Genomic DNA, 22,984 nt, shown 5'->3' with positions numbered 1-22,984 from the left:
ATGTGTTGACCCATTCTTTTTTTTCCCACCCTTAAATTTAAAGTTGAAAGCTAATAAACTTAACAATTACTATGTATTTGTCAAAAGGCAGAAGGAAATATATTGGGTTAGTAGGGCCATTCCCTGTCAACCCCACAAAATAAATAATACAAACTCTAAAAGTTGTCAAAGTTACCAGAATAATAATTTAATACACCCAACCTGTCTACATAACTCATCAGTGACGCTCAGATCAAAATAGTTATAAAGCCAAACAGGTAAAAAGTTGAAGAGCATTGAGGACCCAAAATGCCAAAAAAGTTGTACCAAAAACGGCTTAGGTAATCTATTCCTGGGATAAGAAAATTCTAAATTTTTGAAAAATTCAAAGTTTTGTAACAGGAAATTTATAAAAATTACCATATAATTGATATACATGTCAACTCTGAGATGCTGACTACTGGGCTGGAGATAGCCTTTGGGACAAAATGTCCACCAGCAGTGCCATCCACCCAGTGGTGTAAATAGTTATCAAAGGTACCAGGATTATAATTAGAAACAGTCAACAGATCATAAAACTTCAATGGTAGAAAGATCTTGACCTATTTTTGCAATTTAAAGTTTTACTCTTACTCTTTGTTTTTTGATATAATTCCATTAAAAGAATAATATAAAAATAATACCATTAAATACATAAAATAGAAAAATACACTATAAAAAAATATATAAAATAAAAAAATACACCATAAAAATATATAAAACAAGAATGTGTCCATAGTAAATGGATGCCCCATTCTCACGATAATTTTCTATGTTCCATGGTCTGTGAAATAGGGATTAAAACTCTAATTTGGTATTAAAATTAGGATGACCATATCGTAGTGAACTTGTGTACTTATATGTTTCAAGTTGAATGGACTTCAACTTCATCAAAAAGTACCTTGACACATTTTTTTTACATTTCCAGGGCAGCAACACCGAAACAAGCAAGATCTGTCTTAAATTTTCAATTCACTGAAATCGAAGAAATTTTTGCACCCTTTGTATTATAGGCCTTACCTTGCTTGATACGGGAGAGACCAGAGCCTCTGTTTCATGTAATATTAGAAGACATACCTTGATTGATACGGGAGAGACCAGAGCCTCTGTTTCATGTCATATTAGAAGACATACCTTGATTGATACGGGAGAGACCAGAGCCTCTGTTTCATGTAATAATAGTAGACATACCTTGATTGATACGGGAGAGACCAGAGCCTCTGTTTCATGTAATATTAGTACACATACCTTGATTGATACGGGAGAGACCTGAGCCTCTGTTTCATGTAATATTATAGGCCTTACCTTGCTTGATACGGGAGAGACCAGAGCCTCTGTTTCATGTAATATTAGAAGACATACCTTGATTGATACGGGAGAGACCAGAGCCTCTGTTTCATGTAATATTAGTAGACATACCTTGATTGATACGGGAGAGACCAGAGCCTCTGTTTCATGTAATATTAGTAGACATACCTTGATTGATACGGGAGAGACCTGAGCCTCTGTTTCATGTAATATTATAGGCCTTACCTTGCTTGATACGGGAGAGACCTGAGCCTCTGTTTCATGTAATATTAGAAGACATACCTTGATTGATATGGGAGAGACCAGAGCCTCTGTTTCATGTAATATTAGAAGACATACCTTGATTGATACAGGAGAGACAGGAGCCTCGGCCTCATGTGATTGTGGTTGTAAGTAATCATCTGCTTCCATGAGTTCTTCTGGTCCGTCTGCTGCAACACTCAAACTTCTGGCTAGGTCATTCTTATCATAGGAATGACTTGGTAATCTCATCAATTTGTCTCCCTGTAACAAATTATATATAGAACTTATATATTTGTAATGCTTCACATATTATCACATGTATTTTCTAATTTTCATTAACTTTGAATGGTGGATAAATCATCCTTTCTGAATACTTAAAAGGTAAGTAGATATCATACATTATACATTCAGTATTACCAAATAGTCAGATAAACTTAGCTTGCTGACAGATAGAGTATTTGATTGAAGAATACCAAGATGGTTCTTTTTATTATTTTGAATTTAAACAAGGCCCAGAGTTTGATAGTATATTTGAACATTTGATGATAATTTTATTGTTGAACAGTTCACATTAAAGTTTGCCAATAAAACATTATTAGTAATAAATACAGGACAATATAAAATTAATATTGAAGGGATAATTTGATATTTAAAGGCAAATCACAAACAAAATAATGTTTAGCTGCTAGATAAGAGTCAATGATGAAACCATTAAATCAAGTGAATCTACAGTACCTTAAAAGTAAAAAAATAATATAAAATAAAAAAATTACAATGGAGGTGAAACAAAATAAAAAGATATAATATAAAATAAAAAAGACGAATGCTCAAACTCATGCATAATTGAAAAAAAGATCATATCTAGAATCAAGACAAAATTTATATTGGATACATAAAATATTTAGGTATATGATGGGGTCTATTGTTTTCTAACCAATTGGTACTGGTATACATACAAGGTTTTATAATTCGCAAAATCCAAATTTTACTGAATTGTATTGTGCAAGGGGAAAGTAGTTGTGAAATACCACTGTATATACATGTAAAGGATTTACTCAAAATTTACTCTGTCATCATAATGTAGGACTACTGACAAATGTAGGACTTAGTGACAAAACTATCAATATAGAAATGTAGTACTTACTGACAAAAATATCAATATACAAATGTATAACACTAAAGAAAGTAATATTTAGTGATAAATCATCATGGATTCCCAAAATATAAACATATGACAAAGTCACTCAAGCATAACCTTAGGTCAAGGTGACTTAAATGATAATGGTAAATAATTTTTTATTGCATTCCACACAAGAAATCAAGTACTGAAATCTTCAGCAAATCCTGTAACTTTTTTAAACTGGGAAATGGAGTTTTAACACTTAGCTGAAAAGGACAGATGTCAGATAACAGATATCTAAACTCATTCCAGGGCTGCATATTGTCCTGAGACATTTGGGAATGAGGTTTTCTAAACTGAGGAATGATTAAAATAATGTAAAATAAAATTCTAAATTAAGATAAAACTACACAGGTAATAAAGGACTTCACAACAAACTGATACAATACAAACAAAAGGCTATAGAGGATTTCACAACTTATTCTAATTATTACATGTACATGTATCATGTCACAAAAAAATAAGCAAGGAAAAATAAAACATCACATGTCTATCCAAATCAAATATATGTAAGCAAAATAAGAAGTCCAATATAATACAAACTCAGTCAACTGATGTTTAAGGGTGAGAAAATTCCATAAATCCCCCCAAAAGGATTGATATAAATGGGAATTATACTGGTAAAAGTGTACACCCAAGATTCAACTGCTGACACTGACTTGTGAGTGATCTGTATTTGATGAATATTGCCATGGACAAAAAAATCAAGTGTAGTTAGACAGACTTTACAAGGAATTTGTTCATCAAATAAACCATTTGAGAGTTCCAAAACTTTCAAAATTCAAGCCATTATCAAAAACAAACAAATAAGAGTCTTTCTAGCTTAAAAATGAACTACTACTAATGACAATTTATGTCATATGGTGAGAAACAAAAAATGTCCATTTTCTATTGGTGCTGTAACATTTACCTATTAACCTGGTGATCTTTTTATTTAATATACAACAGTGAGGGTAGGATACCTATGTATAAATCTTGGATGTACAATCGATAAACATGCATATCATTATCCTTGTTTGTCAACATTTAACTTCCTGTACAACTTTATAATTCAACCAAAAATGATTCAAAAATTTGCAAACTAATATAAATAATAAAATATCCCATGAAAAGCATAATTTGTACACAAGAAGTGAAATGTTGAGAGGACAACATCAGTATATATACAATGATGTTACCTGGTGATGGTGGTGTGGTACCTATGATAATAATAATAATCTATCTAGTAATATAAAACTCTCATTCAGCAGGACTGCTTTAAACAGCAGCTTAAAATATCAGTGGCATAATTAAAGGGAGATTCACAATGTGTGGGATAATTAAAGGGAGATTCACCATCTGTGGGATAATTAAAGGGAGATTCACCATCTGTGGGATAATTAAAGGGAGATTAACTATCTGTGAGATATTTAAAGGTAGATTCACTATGTGTGGGATAATTAAAGGGAGATTCACTATCTGTGGGATAATTAAAGGGAGATTCACTATCTGTGAGATAATTAAAGGGAGATTCACTATCTGTGAGATAATTAAAGGGAGATTCACTATGTGTAGGATAATTAAAGGGATATTCACTATCTGTGGGATAATTAAAGGGAGATTCACTATGTGTAGGATAATTAAAGGGAGATTCACTATCTGTGGGATAATTAAAGGGAGTTTCACTATCAGTGGGATAGTTAAAGGGAGATTCACTATCTGTGGGATAATTAAAGGGAGATTCACTATGTGTGGGATAATGAAAGGGAGATTCACTATGTGTGGGATAATTAAAGGGAGATTCACTATGTGTGGGATAATTAAAGGGAGATTCACTATGTGTGGGATAATTAAAGGGAGATTCACTATCTGTGGGATAATTTCAGAGGGGATAACAGTCACTATATGTGGAATAATTAAAGGGAGATAACAGTCACTATCTGTGGGATGATAATTAAAGGGAGATAACAGTCACTATCTGTGGAATAATTAAAGGGAGATAACAGTCACTATCTGTGGGATAATAATTAAAGGGAGGTAACAGTCACTATCTGTGGGATGATAATTTAAGGGAGATTACAGTCACTATCTGTGGAATAATTAAAGGGAGATTAGTCACTATCTGTGGAATGATAATTAAAGGGAGATTACAGTCACTATCTGTGGAATAATTAAAAGGAGATAACAGTCACTTTCTGGGGGATGATAATTAAAGTGAGATTACAGTCACTATCTGGAATAATTAAAGGGAGATAACAGTCACTATCTGTGGGATGATAATTAAAGGGAGATTACAGTCAATATCTTTGGATTAATCAAAGGGAGATAACAGTCACTATCTGTGGAATAATTAAAGGGAGATAACAGTCACTATCTGTGGAATAATTAAAGGGAAATTACAGTCACTTTCTGTTGAATAATTAAAGGGAGATTACAGTCACTATCTGTGGAATAATTAAAGGGAGATAACAGTCACTATCTGTGGGATGATAATTAATATTAAAGGGAAATAACAGTCACTATCTGTGGGATGATAATTAAAGGGAGAATAACAGTCACTATCTTTGGATAATCAAAAGGGAGATAACAGTCACTCTCTTTGGGATAATTAAAGGGAGATAAAAGTCACTATCTTTGGAATGATAATTAAAGGGAGATAAAAGTCACTATCTTTGGAATGATAATTAAAGGGAGATAATAGTCACTATCTTTGGAATGATAATTAAAGGGAGATATACTAGTCACTATCTTTGGGATAATTAAAGGGAGATAACAGTCACTATCTGTGGGATAATTAAAGGGAGATAACAGTCACTATCTGGAATAGTTAAAGGGAGATAACAGTCACTATCTGTGGGATGATAATTAAAGGGAGATAACAGTCACTATCTTTGGAATGATAATTAAAGGGAGATATAGTCACTATCTTTGGGATAATTAAAGGGAGATACCAGATAACAGTCACTAGTAACTGTGGGATAATTGAAGGGAGATTCACTATCTGTTGGATAATTTAAAAATATTTATCTATAAAGGATTGGGAAACAAATTTTGCAACTTATATTAATCCCTTTCCACTTTGCTGGTTGGATATGTAAGGCACATCCACAAACAGAATACCTTGTATTGTAACTTTAATGTCAGTTTTTCTGGCTGACTTTTGTGTTGATTTGGATTTTTTTAAGGTAATTTTACTTCCTAATGGGACATTCTAGTCTAGTTTAACTGGTTTCTGTTTAGCAGTTTCAGAGGATTTGTATGCATACATGAACATATATTTGAAATCAACAAATAAATAAAAATATTCTATCTGGACTTGAAGTTGTTGAAATAACGACCACCAAACCATTATCTGAGGACAAAATGTTATGACAATAATAGTCTTCTTATTACAACATATAACATTTATTTGTCCATATATATAATCACTAACAATTTAACTTATAATTCCATCACCAATGGTCTAGTAGAAGTTTGGTGTACAGTAAAACCTCAGTGTTATATAGGGATTCTGTCCAGCAAAAGGTCAATTATGCTTACAGAGAGAGGGAGAGGGACAGAGATATTACAAGGATTTGAGTGGGAACTTACAAAGGTTTTACTGCACATTAGGTTTTTGCATCACAAGCTAACATAAAGTTTTAATTTACTGATTTTTACAAAATTCAAGAAAACAAATTGTACTTATAAAATCTTTTTTGATTGTTCAGCAAAAAAACTTCTACTATACATAATATATTTGTTACTAGCAGAATAAAAATAGACATGCTGTTATATTCATACAATGTTTTTATTGACTACACAGACAGAGCACACATAAAACATAGTCATGCCCAAGATTACAGGGCATGCATGACTCATGCCCGGGGCATTCTGTATACCTCTGTCTGATCTGCTTCGACACCAGAATCTATTTCATTAGTAAAAGCGAGTAAAGGTGCATTTTTTTCAGGTTCATCTGGGATTTTCTTGTTGACATCTCCCTAATGTTGTAAAGCAAGAAATGGTGATGAATGTTTGGAATGTGCAGAGAAAGCTATAATTTATCTCTAGTAACCCCAGTAACCTCTAGCTAAATATAAACTATTGTCCCTGTAGACGTACAAGATTTAACGTCATTCAGTCCAAACTAAGGTTTTAATTCCAATAATTTTTTTTAACAATATGAACTTATTTAAAGTGTTGTTGTAAATATAAATATTTGATACATATTAATTGCTGAATCCAAGTTTTTTTCTAAGATTTTCATGATCTAAAAAAATGACTTTTGTCTGACTAAAATTCACCAAAAGATAAACTTGCATCACATAGAAGACACATTTATGGACTGATACAAAAGTGACTAAAATAAACATAATAAATGTGTGCAGCATGCTGCTGTATTTACCTGTATAACAAGGTATCTACCAGGATCTCTCGCCATCTTGGCAAACTCATCTGCAAGTTCTATAAAACTTGGTCGACTTTCAGCATCCAACATCCAACCTAAATTACAATCAACAATTATACTCAAGACCTTTAGCACAATAAGATTTTTTTTTAAAACTTTTAAGTTGTCTGTTTTTTTTAGGTGAATTACAGTAATAAAATTGAGAATGGAAATGGAGAATGTGTCAAAGAGACAACAACCCGACCAAATAAAAAACAACAGCAGAAGGTCACCAACAGGTCTTCAATGTAGCGAGAAATTCCCGCACTCGGAGGCATCTATCAGCTGGCCCCTAAACAAATATATACTAGTTCAGTGATAATGAACGCCATACTAATTTCCAAATTGTACACAAGAAACTAATATAAAAATAACACAAGACTAACAAAGGCCAGAGGCTCCTGACTTGGGACAGGCGCAAAAATGCGGCGGGGTTAAACATGTTTGTGAGATCTCAACCCTCCCCTATACCTCTAACCAATGTAGAAAAATAAACGCATAACAATACGCACATTAAAATTCAGTTCAAGAGAAGTCCGAGTCTGATGTCAGAAGATGTAACCAAAGAAAATAAACAAAATGACAATAATACATAAATAACAACAGACTACTAGCAGTTAACTGACATGCCAGCTCCAGACTTCAATTAAACTGACTGAAAGATTATGATTTCATCATATGAACATCAGGCACAATCCTTCCCGTTTGGGGTTTAGTATCATACCATTATAACATATATGAGAAGAACATAACCCGTGTCATGCCAACAACTGTTTTTAGAATAAATGTCCTTAGTTCCGACGCAAAGACCTTATCAGTGACTCAATATTAACGCCAAAATATGCAATCTTTAATGACTTGACAACAGTATCGTAATTATATCCCTTCTTAATCAGTCTATTAAAAGGTTTTGTAAGTTTCTGAGGTGAATACTGACACCTTTGTGCTTTATAAAGAGTATTTCCATAAAAAATGGGATGTGAAATACCTGAACGTATAAAAAGTCTGCATGTTGAGCTATATTTACAAATGATGTCTTTATACCGATGATAAAATTTAGTAAAAGTTTTGACTAGTTTGTGATATCGAAAACCCTGGTGTAATAATTTTTCAGTAATACATAAATTTCTCTCGTTAAAATCTAAAACATTGTTACAAACACAAGCGAATCGTACAAGTTGAGATATATAAACACTGTAAGATGGTGACAAGGGAACGTCACCATCTAAAAACGGATAGTTAACGATAGGAAATGAAAAATCATCCCTTTTATCATAAATTTTAGTATTCAGCTTTCCGTTAGTGATATAGATATCAAGATCGAGGAAAGGGCAGTGGTCATTATTAGTATTAGCTTTATTTAAAGTAAGTTCAGCAGGATAAATTTCATTAATATACAACATACTGAAGTCGTCATTATTGAGAGCCAAAATATCATCCAAATATCTAAAAGTATTATTAAATTTGTTTATCAGATGTTGTTTTGATGGGTCTTTGCTTATTTTTGTCATAAATTGTAACTCATAACAATACAAAAAGAGGTCAGCAATAAGTGGTGCACAGTTAGTCCCCATTGGAATTCCGATAATCTGACGATATACGGAATCCCCAAAGCGAACAAAAATGTTATCTAGTAAAAATTCAAGGGCATATATAGTATCAAAGCATGTCCAATTAACATAGTTTTTTTTGTTTATTGCTACTAAAAAATGACCTAAAAGAGTTTGAACATATATATTCACATTCTGATTTTTTGAATGCCCATTTAATTAGGTGTGTGAATTTTTTCTTAATGAGAATGTGAGGCAATGTGGTATACAGGGTAGAAAAATAAAAACTTTGAACAGATTCAAAATCACCAATATGAGCATGCAATTTATCAAGTACTTCCAACGAGTTCTTGACACTCCAAAAGTAATTTATTCCACTATTTTCGAAGGCCTTATTTGAACAATTTATTATAAGGTTTTTAATTGTACCAAGTGTGCTGGTAAGAAGAATAGACAATTTAGTAGTTGAACAATGGCTTGAAGACGAAATAAATCTATATTTGTAAGGGGTTTTGTGTAGCTTCGGAAGCCAATACATAGTTGGGACTTTCATTGTATTTGGCTCTGCTTGTAAAGCGGTGGCTAAAAGTTTATGTTTGTTACAGATTTCGTTTTCTGAAAATGGAGTCAGTTGGAATGTTGGTGAATTGGTGATTTCCTTTTTCAGAACCTCAATGTAAAATTTACGTCAAACAATAATAATATTATTAGCAGCTTTATCGGCCGGGACAAAAACAAATTCCTTGGCTAGTTCTTTTAGTTTATGTTTGATAAGAGAAATAGGTTTATTGTGGTTATTGTTAATAGTAAAATGTTCTTTAAAATGTTGAATACGTATATCAACTATCTTCATTACTGAATTAAAAAAAGAGTCCAAAGATTTTTTGTCAGCTTTTTCCCGTTTTATCCATTTCATACAGTAAGTATGGAGTGAGTCGTGGATGATATTACGACACTCATTCCAATTAATAATTTACGGGGGACGATATTTAGGTCCTTTACTGAGGAATGATTTTAACTCTCGGTCTTGAAGGATGTATTCCAACCCTTTAAACTAATTAGTTTCTGGACTGAGTCTTTCTGTTGTTGTATCTTTGTTCATGCTCATCATTTTTATCCTTTTTATATATAACATGTCAACTTACATTTGATCATAATCATATAGACATCAATAGTACAGATATTTGGCTGTGGAAGTCTTTCTCCCTTTTCTAAGATTTCTGGTACATTTCGAGCTCTCACATGTTCATATGGTTTTTGTCCATATGTAAATAATTCCCAGATTGTCACTCCTAAAAAATAAAAGAGCATCATCGTCAAAAAACTTATTTAAGAAATGAATGAAGATATTTGCAAATGAGACACAATAAGCCAGACCACACAGTTATTTCGTAGTACATGTCTTTTAGACAATAAATTCAAATTAAAAAATTGCACCTGCTTGATCTCAAAAAGATTTTTACAGTGTAGTGTACTACTTTTGGGACAAATAATATCAAAGTTATAGAAAAATCTACCAGATCAGATCTGATCTATTATTTCTAAAATGTTAGATTCTTCATGATAACAAATAAATCTTCTTTTTTCATGATAGCAAATAAATCTTCTTTTTTCATGATAGCAAATAAATCTTGCGGTTTTCAACAGGTAATGATGTACATTTCATCGTGTTGTATAGTTGTATATTTCTCGGCCTGTGTGATATGAGGCCTTTTTAAAGGGGGATTTTTCCCAATATTTATATCAAATAAATAACATTAACATACTAAACAACAATAGAAAATGTTTTATTTAGATTGCAGTATAAAGACAATAATAGTGCATTGACTTGACAAATCAACGATATAAGGATTTGGCCCGAAACAGGGAAAATGCTGCATTTCCCCGTTTCTAAGCCTCATTCTTATATCGTTGATATGTCAAGTCAATGCACTATTATTGTCTATTTAGCTAGATCTTTATTAAAATGACTACAATAAGTTAACATACCATAACTCCAGACATCACTTTTATGTGTAAATACTCTGTGTTGTATACATTCTAGTGCTAACCATTTGATAGGCATCTGAAAATAAAAGATGTAATGTATAAAAAAGAAGATGTGGTATGATTGCCAATGAGACCACTGTCCACAAGAGACCACAATGACAAAGACATTAACAATCTGTTGCTGATCTCGTGCTCTCTATTGATACACTTTAACAATCTGTGAACAGGAAGTTGAGAAGCAATTGGTTTGAAAATCAATTACACATTATAACATGCTTTCATGAAGCCAAAATAACCAATGTCAAGATGCAATCATTAAATAAAGTTTGCTTCATAACTAAACTTAAGTCGTTTATTTCATAGTTTACATTTGATCATCCAAGGTGTTTAATTTATTCAAATTAACACACACATTACAATACTGTAACTGGATTTGAGAATTGAAACAATATCATTACAACTCTGGTCTCATCATCATGTTAACGGATTATCAAGTGAAATTAGTATGGTAATTTATGGAACTGTATTTTATGTAGTGATTTTTATATTAAGCATTATACTGCCATGACTTTTTTGTATCGTAATGAATTCGATTTTAATAAATATATACCATCCAATTATCTAGAATTCAAACTTTTTTCAATTATTAGAACTGTCTGCTCATAGTATTGATCCTTAATTGAAACTGTGATAAATTGATTAAACAATGAAGGGAAAATAGTAATCTCGGATCTTACACAGATAAACATATATTTGGATACTTTTTGCTATAAAATAAGGGAGATAATTAGCCTCTTTACCTTTCCTTAAAGTTACTGCTGATGTAAAAATAATTCCTTACTTAATACTGATTCCTAAATTTTAGGGTTTCTTTGTATTTCTTAAGAAGGGACATAATTTTCCACTTCCATTGTCATATGATGGGCGAGATCAGACCAATTCCAAAAATATATGATTTCTGTTAAGGCTATTTTTGGTTACACTAGCTCACTTAGGGTTAACCATCTTTGAGGTTGTATGTCTCCTAAACTAATGCCAAAGACCTTAAGGCTTCATCATGCACAGTAAGTATTAATAATTGACGGATTGTCGTTTGCTTCATGTAATAAGTCATAAATTATAACCATTTTAAGGTCTATAACTCATGTCTATTGAATAGTTACCTTCCCTCCACCAGCTACATATTCATCCTCATTATAGTCCAGAAGTTTAGCAAGACCAAAATCTGTTATCTTTATTTGACCTGGACTTTGAACTGAAAAAAAAAGAAAGATGTATTATCAACATAATTTCTAACAAAAGAATACTCCAGTAATACCGTATAGCGGATTTATTCGTGGGGTGTTAATTTCCACTTATTTTCACAGATAGAACAAAATCTCCAAAATAATAACTGCCAAAATATTTCATATACCTCATTCAAGGTAAATTGCAAAATTTTACACCTGAGAAAGTAACCAACTATACGTTATATTTTTTTTTTTACCTGTAGCCACTGTTTTGATTTTAATATTTACTATCATCTATGTTCTTATTTACCAAGCCAGAGTTGATGTTGTTACATCTTAAATAGTTTATTTAATTATATGCCCTAAACATATGTTATTTCCTGCCAAGTTATCCATTATATACATGTATCATGAAGTGTTTGTATAAATGTTAGTTTTGTTTTTGCACGCTTCAGTGTGACTGCCAGGCTAAATTTTTAACTTTTTAACTTTTTAATTTTTAACATACAGATTAGTTCAATAACCGTCAATATTGGCCTATTTGAATCATTAATAATCTTGATGTCTTTAATGAAATGAAAAGCTGAATTTTGGTCTTTTTTGTGGGTTTCTAATATTGCCTCAATTTTCAAACAGTTACAGACTTGGCATAGAGATTTTTCAACCAGACACACGTTTACAGATGTAAATCTATTAATTTCATAAGGTTGATTTCCATCTGACGCACCTTATACACTGACTATATCTTTTACATTTCCCCAATTTTGCTTTTACTATAAAGATATGATAGGACTATGGCATGTAATGTGATTGAGACATAATCTTACCTAGTACATTTCTTGCTGCTAAATCTCTGTGTACAATTCCACGTTCTTCTAAATATGCCATACCCTTCAAAACAAATTTATTCACACTCTAAATAATATATTACATTATCAGTAAATAAAATATACGCCACTAAAAATTATTCTTATTTCATTGTTAGTACTGTTCTGTGTAATTTGCTTTCAATATTCACTCACCTACACATAATAATCCATCTTTTTATTATATGTGGTGAGATTTGGAAAATTATTTTGTTAGAGAGAAAAAAATCCCCTGAAAGATTATGTTAAGATACTTTTTTTTTTTAACTAAAACAACAGCTGACTTTGCTTTCAAATGAGAGACACAAATCTTAATTCAAAATGTGTTTTCTACACTTTTAAGACCAACAACAAGTTAAACTAACTAATACATTGTATACATCACAGAAAACAGCATGCCTCAGTCTCATGAACTCAATCTCCTCTGAGCTAGACAAAAATTTATCAATCAACTTCTTGTTTATATCCATTTACAGAACTTACCCTAGCTATTTGTGTTGCCCAGTTCAACAGCACTTTAGAACCCACATTCTCTTTGTGTTTCCTAACGTAGTCCAGTAAACAGCCTAATGGCATTAACTGTGTAATTAACATCATTTGTGCAGTCATACAGACAGCCAGAATTCTGATACAACAGACATTGTCCACACTGGACATCACTCGTGCCTCTTCTAGTAATTCTTTATTCAGATTGGGTGAGGTGCCTTCCTGTAGTACTTTAATGGCTACTGGTATCTTTACATTTTCATTGTCTGGTATCCAGAACCCCTGAGAATACATATAGATTAGTTCAGTGACCGTCAATATTGGCCAATTTGAATCATTAATAATCTTGATGTATTTATAGTGCAACTAGATTTTAATATGGTCTAGTCATAATCATAACTGATTTGTGTACATAAATTATAATGATCAAACAACAGTTTTAATATTTTTACATTGTTTTATAAGATACATTGTAGTAGAGTTATTGGTCTTTATATGGAGTTCTATGGAAAAAATATCTATAAGAACCAATCAAATATGTTTTTTTCTATAGTTCTAAAATCACATAATCATTTAATACATCAGGATGAAAAGATTTTACAAAATCTGTGTTTTTTTAGTTACAAAATATTCCAAAATAAGAAATATAAAATGACCTGATTACCTTATATACTGTACCAAATGCACCGGATCCAATAATACCTCCTCTACGTAACTCTGATTCCTTAATCAATCTTAAACTTGACATATCTGGTTTAGCATCTGTGGGGGTGATTGGCTGAAAATACACAAAATAAATCTTTCAATTTACTAAACCCATTGACATTTTATTAAGAATTATACTTGTATTAAGGTTTTGGATAAACCATTATAGAGAAAGATTCTACTCCTTATGATACTTATCTGCTCTTTTGACTATAATAACAAACAAAGCTTTGAAGTGGAATTTCTATTAAATTGATAGTAAAAATTTAATAAAATTGATTTGTGTTGGTCACAAAAGGGGATAGAAATGATTTGTTGGCATGTATAACAGGGACATGTTGTAAATATCAAGACAACAGCTTCTTTAACTATTAAACATATAAAGCTTGGGGAGGAGAGCCCTATTTGAAAAGGGATGTGATAAGCACTTGATCTTTCGGTGACAAGAACAGTTTCAGATAAGATTTGTTTTGAAAACTTGCTATCCACTCAATGATGTTGAGAGATACCTTAACAGTAAATGATGTGTTAAGGGCACCGCTACAGTTACAGGGGAGGTAATGACGTTGCTAACGTAGAATGTTATTTTCGCGACGTCAAACTGTGACATATCGGGAAAAGATGCTTTTTCGACTGATTTTTATCATTCAAACTGATTTAATTTGAAAACGAGTTCATGGACCCCAATTTTTCAAAACAGCAACTTGTTTCATTTTGCAGGGAGATTATGTGACCCAAATTTTCTAAAACTGTAAATAGAGGATTTCTTTTAATTTTGATAAACATGCAGCAAAAAATTAAGTATTTTCCTCAATTCATGAACATTTGATAAATATGAGTTATTTCTGATTTACAAAATGCATAATTTTTTAGGATACTTATAAAATACAGAAATTACTGATTATTTAACAAAAAACAATTAGTGTTTATCTTTTATAACAAAAAAGATATATCTTTCTTTCGAAAAAGAAATTACGGCCACAAATCTGAATTTTGAACAAATATAAAAAATTTCGACCTCATTTTACTCAAAAAGTAGCACATGAAGGTATATTTTTTATTACATATTTGATTTATTGTGGTGAAAAATAACCTATATGTAAATTTTCACGAACTTTTAAATACAGGATCAAAACTGTATCGTATGCCCTTAAGTCATATTAGCTGTCAAAAGTTTCTGTTATTTCCATTTTAAAAACTTGATTACTATGTTGTGTCATGTGTACTATTGTTTTTCTGTTTGTCTTTTTCATTTTTAGCCATGGCGTTGTCAGTTTGTTTTAGATTTACGAGTTTGACTGTTCCTTTGGTATCTTTCGTCTCCTTTTACAACTTCAGGTAATGAATAGCTGCCATGTTATTAAAAGTTTATTTGGACCAATTCCAACCTCAATTGACCTTTCCATAATTTCATCTCTCTTCATGAGCTATAAAATATACCTCATCCTCATATCCTGTCATTCTAGCAGTCAGAATAGCTGTCTTCTCCTGTGACTTAGCTCTCTGTTTCCAGTAATAGGCAAACAGGACCAGTAGAACAGCAACCAGTAATATCCCTCCTACTGTAGGTACTGCTATTGCCAATATCTTCTTCTTCTCAGCACTTCAATGATTAAAACAATGATTAAACATCAATCATGGGTGACACTTCTTCATTTGGTTTATAGAAAGGTAGAACCACAAAACCCGAATGGTACGTAATGACAGAAATCATGAGAAAAAAAATCTTTACAATAAGTAAGAAAATATCCAAAGGTGGTATTTTTTATCCAGTTATTAAAAAACATGATGTTAAAGTTTAATGGATGAAACATAACTTGATTGACAGAAATGAAAACAACAATAGAACCACTTACAGACTAATATAAATTTCATTTCAGTTGCTATTTCATTAATGCATATTCACACATCGACTTGAATGAACTTGTATTAAAACTTTAAAAACCAAAGATTTATGACCAAAAATAAAGGAAGGCAATCTTCTGTATGCAAGAGATACATACTCTCTGTCTGCATTTAATCTAGCCTGGACTCTTGGATGAGAGGCTCCAGCACATACAATCAATCCTTCATCATTAACATCTTCTGATTCAACATGGTGACTTTTATCTTCAGGACATTTTTCTGTACAATTAAACTGAAATAGAGCAATATATTTATAATCTCAGTTGCAAAAAGGCTACTAAATATGGAATAATATATATAATATCAGTTTGTGATTATCAGACTTGTCAATGTGTCCTGTGTTCACTACACTTTTCTGATGATCAGAGTTGTCCATGATTTGTGTCATCTGCACTCATTGGTTCTGATTAGTAGTTATGTTAAGGTGATGTTTGTCGCAAATAATTGAGGAGATAATTGTGTTGTATTTTAAACTCAAGACAACAACAATCCGTTATTTGTTGGTTGCAAATTAAGTCAATAATACAATATTGTTATTTCCGTTCTAATGACACTAACAGAAAAAACATTAAATCATACATTTATAAAATTTGTCATACATCCTCAGCACTAGCGCATACATTTTCATAGCATAATGTTTGCATAACAAAATCCTACAGTTATTATTTGTACTTACTCTGTGTAGATTATCCGTGTCATCCCAGTAAACTGTGTTATTTGTACTTACTCTGTGTAGATTTTCCGTGTCATCCCAGTAAACTTTGTTATTTGTACTTACTCTGTGTAGATTTTCTGTGTCATCCCAGTAAACTTTGTTATTTGTACTTACTCTGTGTAGATTATCCATGTCATCCCAGTAAACTTTGTTATTTGTACTTACTCTGTGTAGATTTTCCATGTCATCCCAGTAAACTTTGTTATTTGTACTTACTCTGTGTAGATTATCCATGTCATCCCAGTAAACTTTGTTATTTGTACTTACTCTGTGTAGATTTTCCATGTCATCCCAGTAAACTTTGTTATTTGTACTTACTCTGTGTAGATTTTCCATTTCATCCCAGTAAACTTTGTTATTTGTACTTACTCTGTGTAGATTTTCCGTGTCATCCCAGTAAACTTTGTTATTTGTACTTACTCTGTGTAGATTTTCCGTGTCATCCCAGTAAACTTTGTTATTTGTACTTACTCTGTGTAGATTTTCCATGTCATCCCAGTAAACTTTGTTATTTGTACTTACTCTGTGTAGATTTTCCATGTCATCCCAGTAAACTTTGTTATTTGTACTTACTCTGTGTAGATTTTCCGTGTCATCCCAGTAAACTTTGAAGTTTTTACAAGAATTACAATCAGCAGCTGATGGTCCATAACAACTGTCTCTACACTGTTCATGACATCCCTGACAAATGTTGTTAGAGTCGGGGTAGAAGATGGGATAACATTTGTCTACACAGTAATCAAACTGCTTTAGATATTTACATGTTATACAGTGGGCAGAACCAGACCCAGTACAGTCAGTACACATCTCATGGCATCTTTTACAAACCTGAAATAAAACAAGAGAACACATGCTGAAACCTCTCACCTTGCTTTACGGAAAATAATTGAATATTATGTTGTCAATAAAAAGGAAAATTGTTCATATAAGAGAAGTAAAAAGACCAGATGCACATATGCCAGGTATTTCTATCTCCCACCTAACCTGTTGCACGTTGAATGCTTCATACAAAAAATGTGTCTCAAGATGAACGTTTATACAACCCTATAAAATTGGAAAGATTTTCATGTGTTTACCTATGCATTGTACTGACAGTGACTTGTGTGCAGTCTTCAGTGTTAAATTTTATAGAAAAATACAATTTGATATTGGAATGCCCTACAATTACTTTCAGTCAATCATAAGCCGATCATAAGTACAAATTCTTATGAAACAGACATGTAATGTAATTATTCTAAATCAAAAGAATCATTAATTTGACTTGATAATATTCTATAACTATGACAACTCACTGTTTTTCCAGCTAATGGATTATCTTTATTTGACTGAGACACTGTATGTCTGTAGAACCCTATTGGACACGATTCTTCATTTGGATCCATACAAGTAATGATAGTATCTCCACGTTGATTGGTCTGTTCAATACCAATGTTACAACTGTTACATCCACCGATCATTACAGTCGGAGACAGACCAGTACAACTACAAAATCAATGATCACTGTACAGTATTTAGCACAATTCCCATTTTCAAATGCTTAATGATGAGGCCCTGTATTCTTAATGCAAAATCAATATGCAGATACCTGCTGTATATCAAAAGGTTTTACCATATACAAATTAAGTCATAAATTTGAAATTGTTGATGAAAAGTAGATATCTTTTAAGTGGTTTACATTTTCAACCAAATACTTAAGTAAATCATGCATGCTTATTTCCTGTTCATATCTGTATTTTTACTGAATATCATTTTTTTCAATCTCTTTTGAAACAAGTCTGGCTCAAAGGTGCGATAACACTACCAAAAAAAAAGTCTGATATGGGATATACTATTTATCAAATGCTCACCTGGAAAATTTCATTCCTAAATACTGGTACCTTTGAAATAACATGAAAGCTTTATAATATGTCTAAATTGATAGGCATTAACTTGAAACATCACAAAACCCTGATGAAAGTGTTTGAATACATACCCTTCATCACAGTAATCGTTACACTTCTGACAAATCTTATCTTGGTCAGGATAAAACATCTCCGGACATTGTTTTAAACATTTCTTTATCATGTTGCCATCTTTATCTGTTCCAGTTACAGCATTATGTTTACACTTATGACAATTCTCTGGTCCCTAAAACAAAATATTAAGTTATAATGAAGTGATGTCTGTATGGATAAATAAGACAGAAATACAGGAAATATTCTTTATAGAAAACACTTTTTACTTCAAAATTAATTAAGGTGAGTGTGATTTTAATTTTTCACATTTTATTTAGATATAAAACAAGAGGCTATTGAATTTATCATATTTGCAAATAAATTTTATGCATCTTTGTCAATCTGTGATGTCATATTTGTGAAAAGAATAGAAATATACTTGTGCTCTTGAACTTGCCAGGTGGTCTTAAAACGTTAGAAGTTATTTATTTATGACTTGACAAAACTGTTACAGTTGCTTTTGGAACATAATTTCGATTGATACTTAAAACTCATTGCATGAATAAAATCCTGTGGTTTCATGTTGAAAAAAATACATAAACAGTATGATTTAATACAATAATTCCACTGTTAAAACCTTTTGTTCTTTTTTTCATCACTTATGGCTTTGCGTTTGCTAGATACACTATACCTTAAAAAATTGAAAGTCTACAATTACAAAATTAACAAAGAAATAACTTACAAGACCTGAGCATGTAGACTCACACTCCTCATCACAGAATTTACACAGATTTCCAACTTGATATAACCATGGTAACTGTGAACAATCATTAATACAGATATTACTACTGTTGTCTATCTTGAAGTTCCTGCACTGTAAACATTTATCTGGTCCCTTGAACCAACATCCATCATCTGAACAGCTCTGGTCACAGACTTCACCTTCATCTTCTGAGAAAATAGAAATTGTCATTCAATATTGATAACTATCTTAAAAATGTAAAACAGGTTACTAAACAGAAACTTGCAATAAAAATGTAATGCCTCCATAAATATTCATTTGGACCTTTGTCTAAAATGGCTGCCTATTTCATATCAAAACTATGCATCTAGAACGCATCTAGAACCTTTCAAGGCATAGTTATAATGCCTTACATTATAAATAAAATTTAAATGCATTTCTTGTTTTAGAAATTTTAAACTTATCTGGATTTTGCTGTGCACTTTTTTTCATTCCTTATTAAAAGCTAATACAAAATTCATTTTGATAATATTCATATTAAATGTAATGTTTATGGGTCATCGTAAATTCCCCTTTTTTCTATTTTTAGATACTATATATAACTATTATTGTCCGGTCACTTTTTCGCGGGGATTGTTTTTCTCGTGCTTGGAACTCAATGTCCAGACTTGGATATTTAAACCTTGTCAGGGCCGTATTGGGGAAAACTTTCATACTGGTAAGTTGAAGTTTAAATTTTATTTTGTTTTGTATTTTGATGTTGGACTTAAATATTTATTTCTTCACATTTGATATACATTTGTATTTCTTTTCGATATTGTAGTCAAACAGTTCTAAAATATTAATTTACGTTTCCGTTCCAGAATAAATATAGAGAATTGTACACTAAGCTAGATATTTTATGATTTCGGGTTTATAAAGAGATGGAAGTTCATTTTGATAGCGATATTTAGACAGATGGTTAATCAGAGGGGTATTTTGGAGTAACGGTCGTCAATCTATGGAATTGTTCGTGACTTACTCTGAAATAGAATTTTGTATTATCGCATTTTTTAGTTTTGGGTCTTGAACTGGTCAATAGTATCGAAAAACGTTTTCAGACATTGCTCTGGTTGGACTGAAACTAAACGGGTATAGATTAATGCGATGGTTTTTTTACTGGATCAATTTTCGTTCCCTGGTCATAGAATAATGAGGTTCATGATCTAGTCTAACAAAGTCCGTGGGAACCAGTGGGTATATTTATTTTGTCTCTGAAGGTTGACGTCACAACTTGATTGATTGGATAATATTTTAGTTAATGACAACTAGTGTACAGTTCTCAATATTTAAAGTAAAAAGACACCTCAAAATTCTAGTATCATATCATTTTATTCAATTAGATAGCACTAAGGCCAAAAGCTTACTTGAATTGGTTAACTTGTAATGGGTATTTTTCACCACATCAGTTATCCCAAAAGGGGAAGTTCGAAAGTGTATTGAAATTTGAATTGATATTTTCACATGGAGATACCGCCATATTTATGTATTGTTGTTGTCTTTGTCTATTAAATATGAAACTGTTTATGAATTTTGGTCATTTGTTGTATGAGAAAATACATTGCTTGGCAAATCGTCATCACTGGTCATTTTTAAGTTTCTTATACCTGTCATTTATTTAATTTACTGTTTCGTTGTGTTGTCAGTAGGCTGTCAGAAGTCCTGGAGCAAAAGCACAGGCCGAACCCTCTCTAACAGAAACGTAAATGACTGAGCTAGTAGGATATTATGTCATGAGACAGATTATGAAATGAAAATAAGTTTACACATGAAAACCCATTTACGTTGCAATATCACCTATAAATTACCAACTCTAACAGCTTTTGCCTTTTATCTTATTTCATTCACAAAACAATACTAAAAACAGAAATGTCCGCTGTCTTTGTAAATTTTATTTTCAACTGATCATTTTTGAGTCCTATAGAAAAGTAAGTCATAAAAAATCTTAAACTGACCACTCAAATGTCCTGAAAATTAAAACTGAACTTACTACATAAATCTTCCTTCTTATTTTTCATTTTCCTGACCACCTGTAAACTTTTATGAACAAACATTGGTGTAAAGTTGATATCAGAAAGGTAACATAAATGATGGTTAAATGCTATAGTAACATGGCCGTTCTTTATCTGCCGTAATGATGTTAAGTCTAGTGTCTTCAGTGGTGTAAACATGACATTCAGGGCACTTTGTGTTCTGAAAAAAAATATACATGTAATATCATTTCACCAAAAGATGAAGTAATCAGTTTCTATTTATTTATACTGATTTCAATACCTAACAAATGCTAAAATAGTTCAAAATGAAATTCAAATTTATTGAGTCCATTAACTAGTTGCAAGAAATGGGTTAGGGTAGAAAAAAAAACACTATTGAAAATCTTGAATAAAATATATCATACTGAATTGAAAATAGACCATTAGATTTCATTGGTTTCATATTAAAAAACTAGAAAACTTACGCATCAACCTCTCTTCCATGGATAACCTCCAAGTTTGAGAGAAAAGATAAATTTCTGAAGTTAGTGTCGTTTGACTGTATCATTATATAGCCTGTCACTTCCTTGACGCTCTTAAGAATTTGTAAATCAGCAACTGTAATTCCTGGTATCTTAAATTGGGTATCTCTGTAAAACAAAATATAGAAAGATTATAAAACATTCGATAATCCTGATCTCAATGTTGCCACTGCTTTTGGTTCTTGTTCTCTATATATTTTTTTCAGATAGAATTTTCTTGAAGATTTTACTATGCTTTTTTCAAAAATAGAATGAAAAGTATGGGTCAAAGTGCAAGCTAACAGTCATTCAAAATTGCCCAAATTTGCTAAGATTGTTCATGAAAAAACTCATTTTTGTTAATAAAAAGAAATTTATGTGATAGAATTTTGAAATAAAATAAGAGAAACTAGGTTTATAATATGCAATTTATGTGTAAGACTGTTTGTATATGAAAGGAAACAAGTTTGGCGACAATGTTTTTTTCTTCATATTTTCTTTTCACATATAATAGTGATGATATAAGACTGACAGACAGCATGTAAACAATGATGACAACAATGATAAACATGTTTACTCACACCACATCTTCCTATATCTATTAACCCCGCGCCATTTTTGCGCCTGTCCCAAGTCAGGAGCCTCTGGTCTTTGTTAGTATTGTATTATTTTAATTTTAGTTTCTTGTGTACAATTTGGAAATTAGTATGGCGTTCATTATCACTGAACTAGTATATATTTGTTTAGGGGCCAGCTGATGCCTCCGAGTGCGGGAATTTCTCATTACATCATGAAGACCTGTTGTTGACCTTCTGCTGTTGTCTTTTCTATGGTCGGGTTGTTTTCTCTTTGATACGTTCCCCATTTCCATTCTCAATTTTATATTCCACTATAAATAGCAAAATTTCTGTAAATTGATGCTGTTGTTTTTTCTTTCATTCTCATTTGTATGATAAATCAGTAAAAAAAAATGCTAAATTATTTTAAATAACCAGACCAGTCCATTAAATTATAAGATGAATTCCTTTTTAAGATCTTACCCTGCAAATGAAGCTTCTACAATTTTGAGATTTCCATTTATAATTGTACAATTTTCAAACTGATTAATGTTCTTGGCTGTGATGTACTCCCCACCACTCTGACCTGTACATGCTGAAAAGTATATATATAGAA

General features: G+C 31.7%; 1 protein-coding gene across 8 annotated transcripts in view; it reads right to left on the bottom strand.

Annotated features, from left to right (window-relative positions):
• Positions 1-22,984, bottom strand: part of LOC134693938 (epidermal growth factor receptor-like) — a 149,615-nt gene that overhangs the window by 5,714 nt on the left and 120,917 nt on the right. For 3 of the 8 annotated variants that reach the window (XM_063554893.1, XM_063554890.1, XM_063554897.1), the window contains 18 exons: positions 22,852-22,963; positions 21,776-21,940; positions 21,308-21,510; positions 19,279-19,487; positions 18,575-18,729; positions 17,895-18,084; positions 17,176-17,430; positions 15,986-16,119; positions 15,423-15,585; positions 13,942-14,055; positions 13,275-13,559; positions 12,753-12,816; positions 11,860-11,951; positions 10,697-10,772; positions 9,853-9,999; positions 7,116-7,213; positions 6,610-6,711; positions 1,666-1,830 (listed from right to left, as the gene is read on the bottom strand). In XM_063554893.1, the coding sequence (XP_063410963.1) occupies positions 1,666-1,830; positions 6,610-6,711; positions 7,116-7,213; positions 9,853-9,999; positions 10,697-10,772; positions 11,860-11,951; positions 12,753-12,816; positions 13,275-13,559; positions 13,942-14,055; positions 15,423-15,585; positions 15,986-16,119; positions 17,176-17,430; positions 17,895-18,084; positions 18,575-18,729; positions 19,279-19,487; positions 21,308-21,510; positions 21,776-21,940; positions 22,852-22,963 (2,729 nt within the window). Of the gene's footprint in view, positions 1-1,266; positions 1,288-1,494; positions 1,516-1,665; positions 1,831-6,609; positions 6,712-7,115; positions 7,214-9,852; positions 10,000-10,696; positions 10,773-11,859; positions 11,952-12,752; positions 12,817-13,274; positions 13,560-13,941; positions 14,056-15,422; positions 15,586-15,985; positions 16,120-17,175; positions 17,431-17,894; positions 18,085-18,574; positions 18,730-19,278; positions 19,488-21,307; positions 21,511-21,775; positions 21,941-22,851; positions 22,964-22,984 lie in introns of all 8 variants that reach the window. The other 5 variants (XM_063554892.1, XM_063554891.1, XM_063554896.1 and 2 more) reach the window with 5 other exon arrangements.

Source organism: Mytilus trossulus, chromosome 13, assembly GCF_036588685.1.
Source record: "Mytilus trossulus isolate FHL-02 chromosome 13, PNRI_Mtr1.1.1.hap1, whole genome shotgun sequence".
Taxonomy (NCBI): domain Eukaryota; kingdom Metazoa; phylum Mollusca; class Bivalvia; order Mytilida; family Mytilidae; genus Mytilus; species Mytilus trossulus.
The sequence above is the reverse complement of the archived record's forward strand: the minus strand, read 5'-3'. Positions and strand labels throughout refer to the sequence as shown.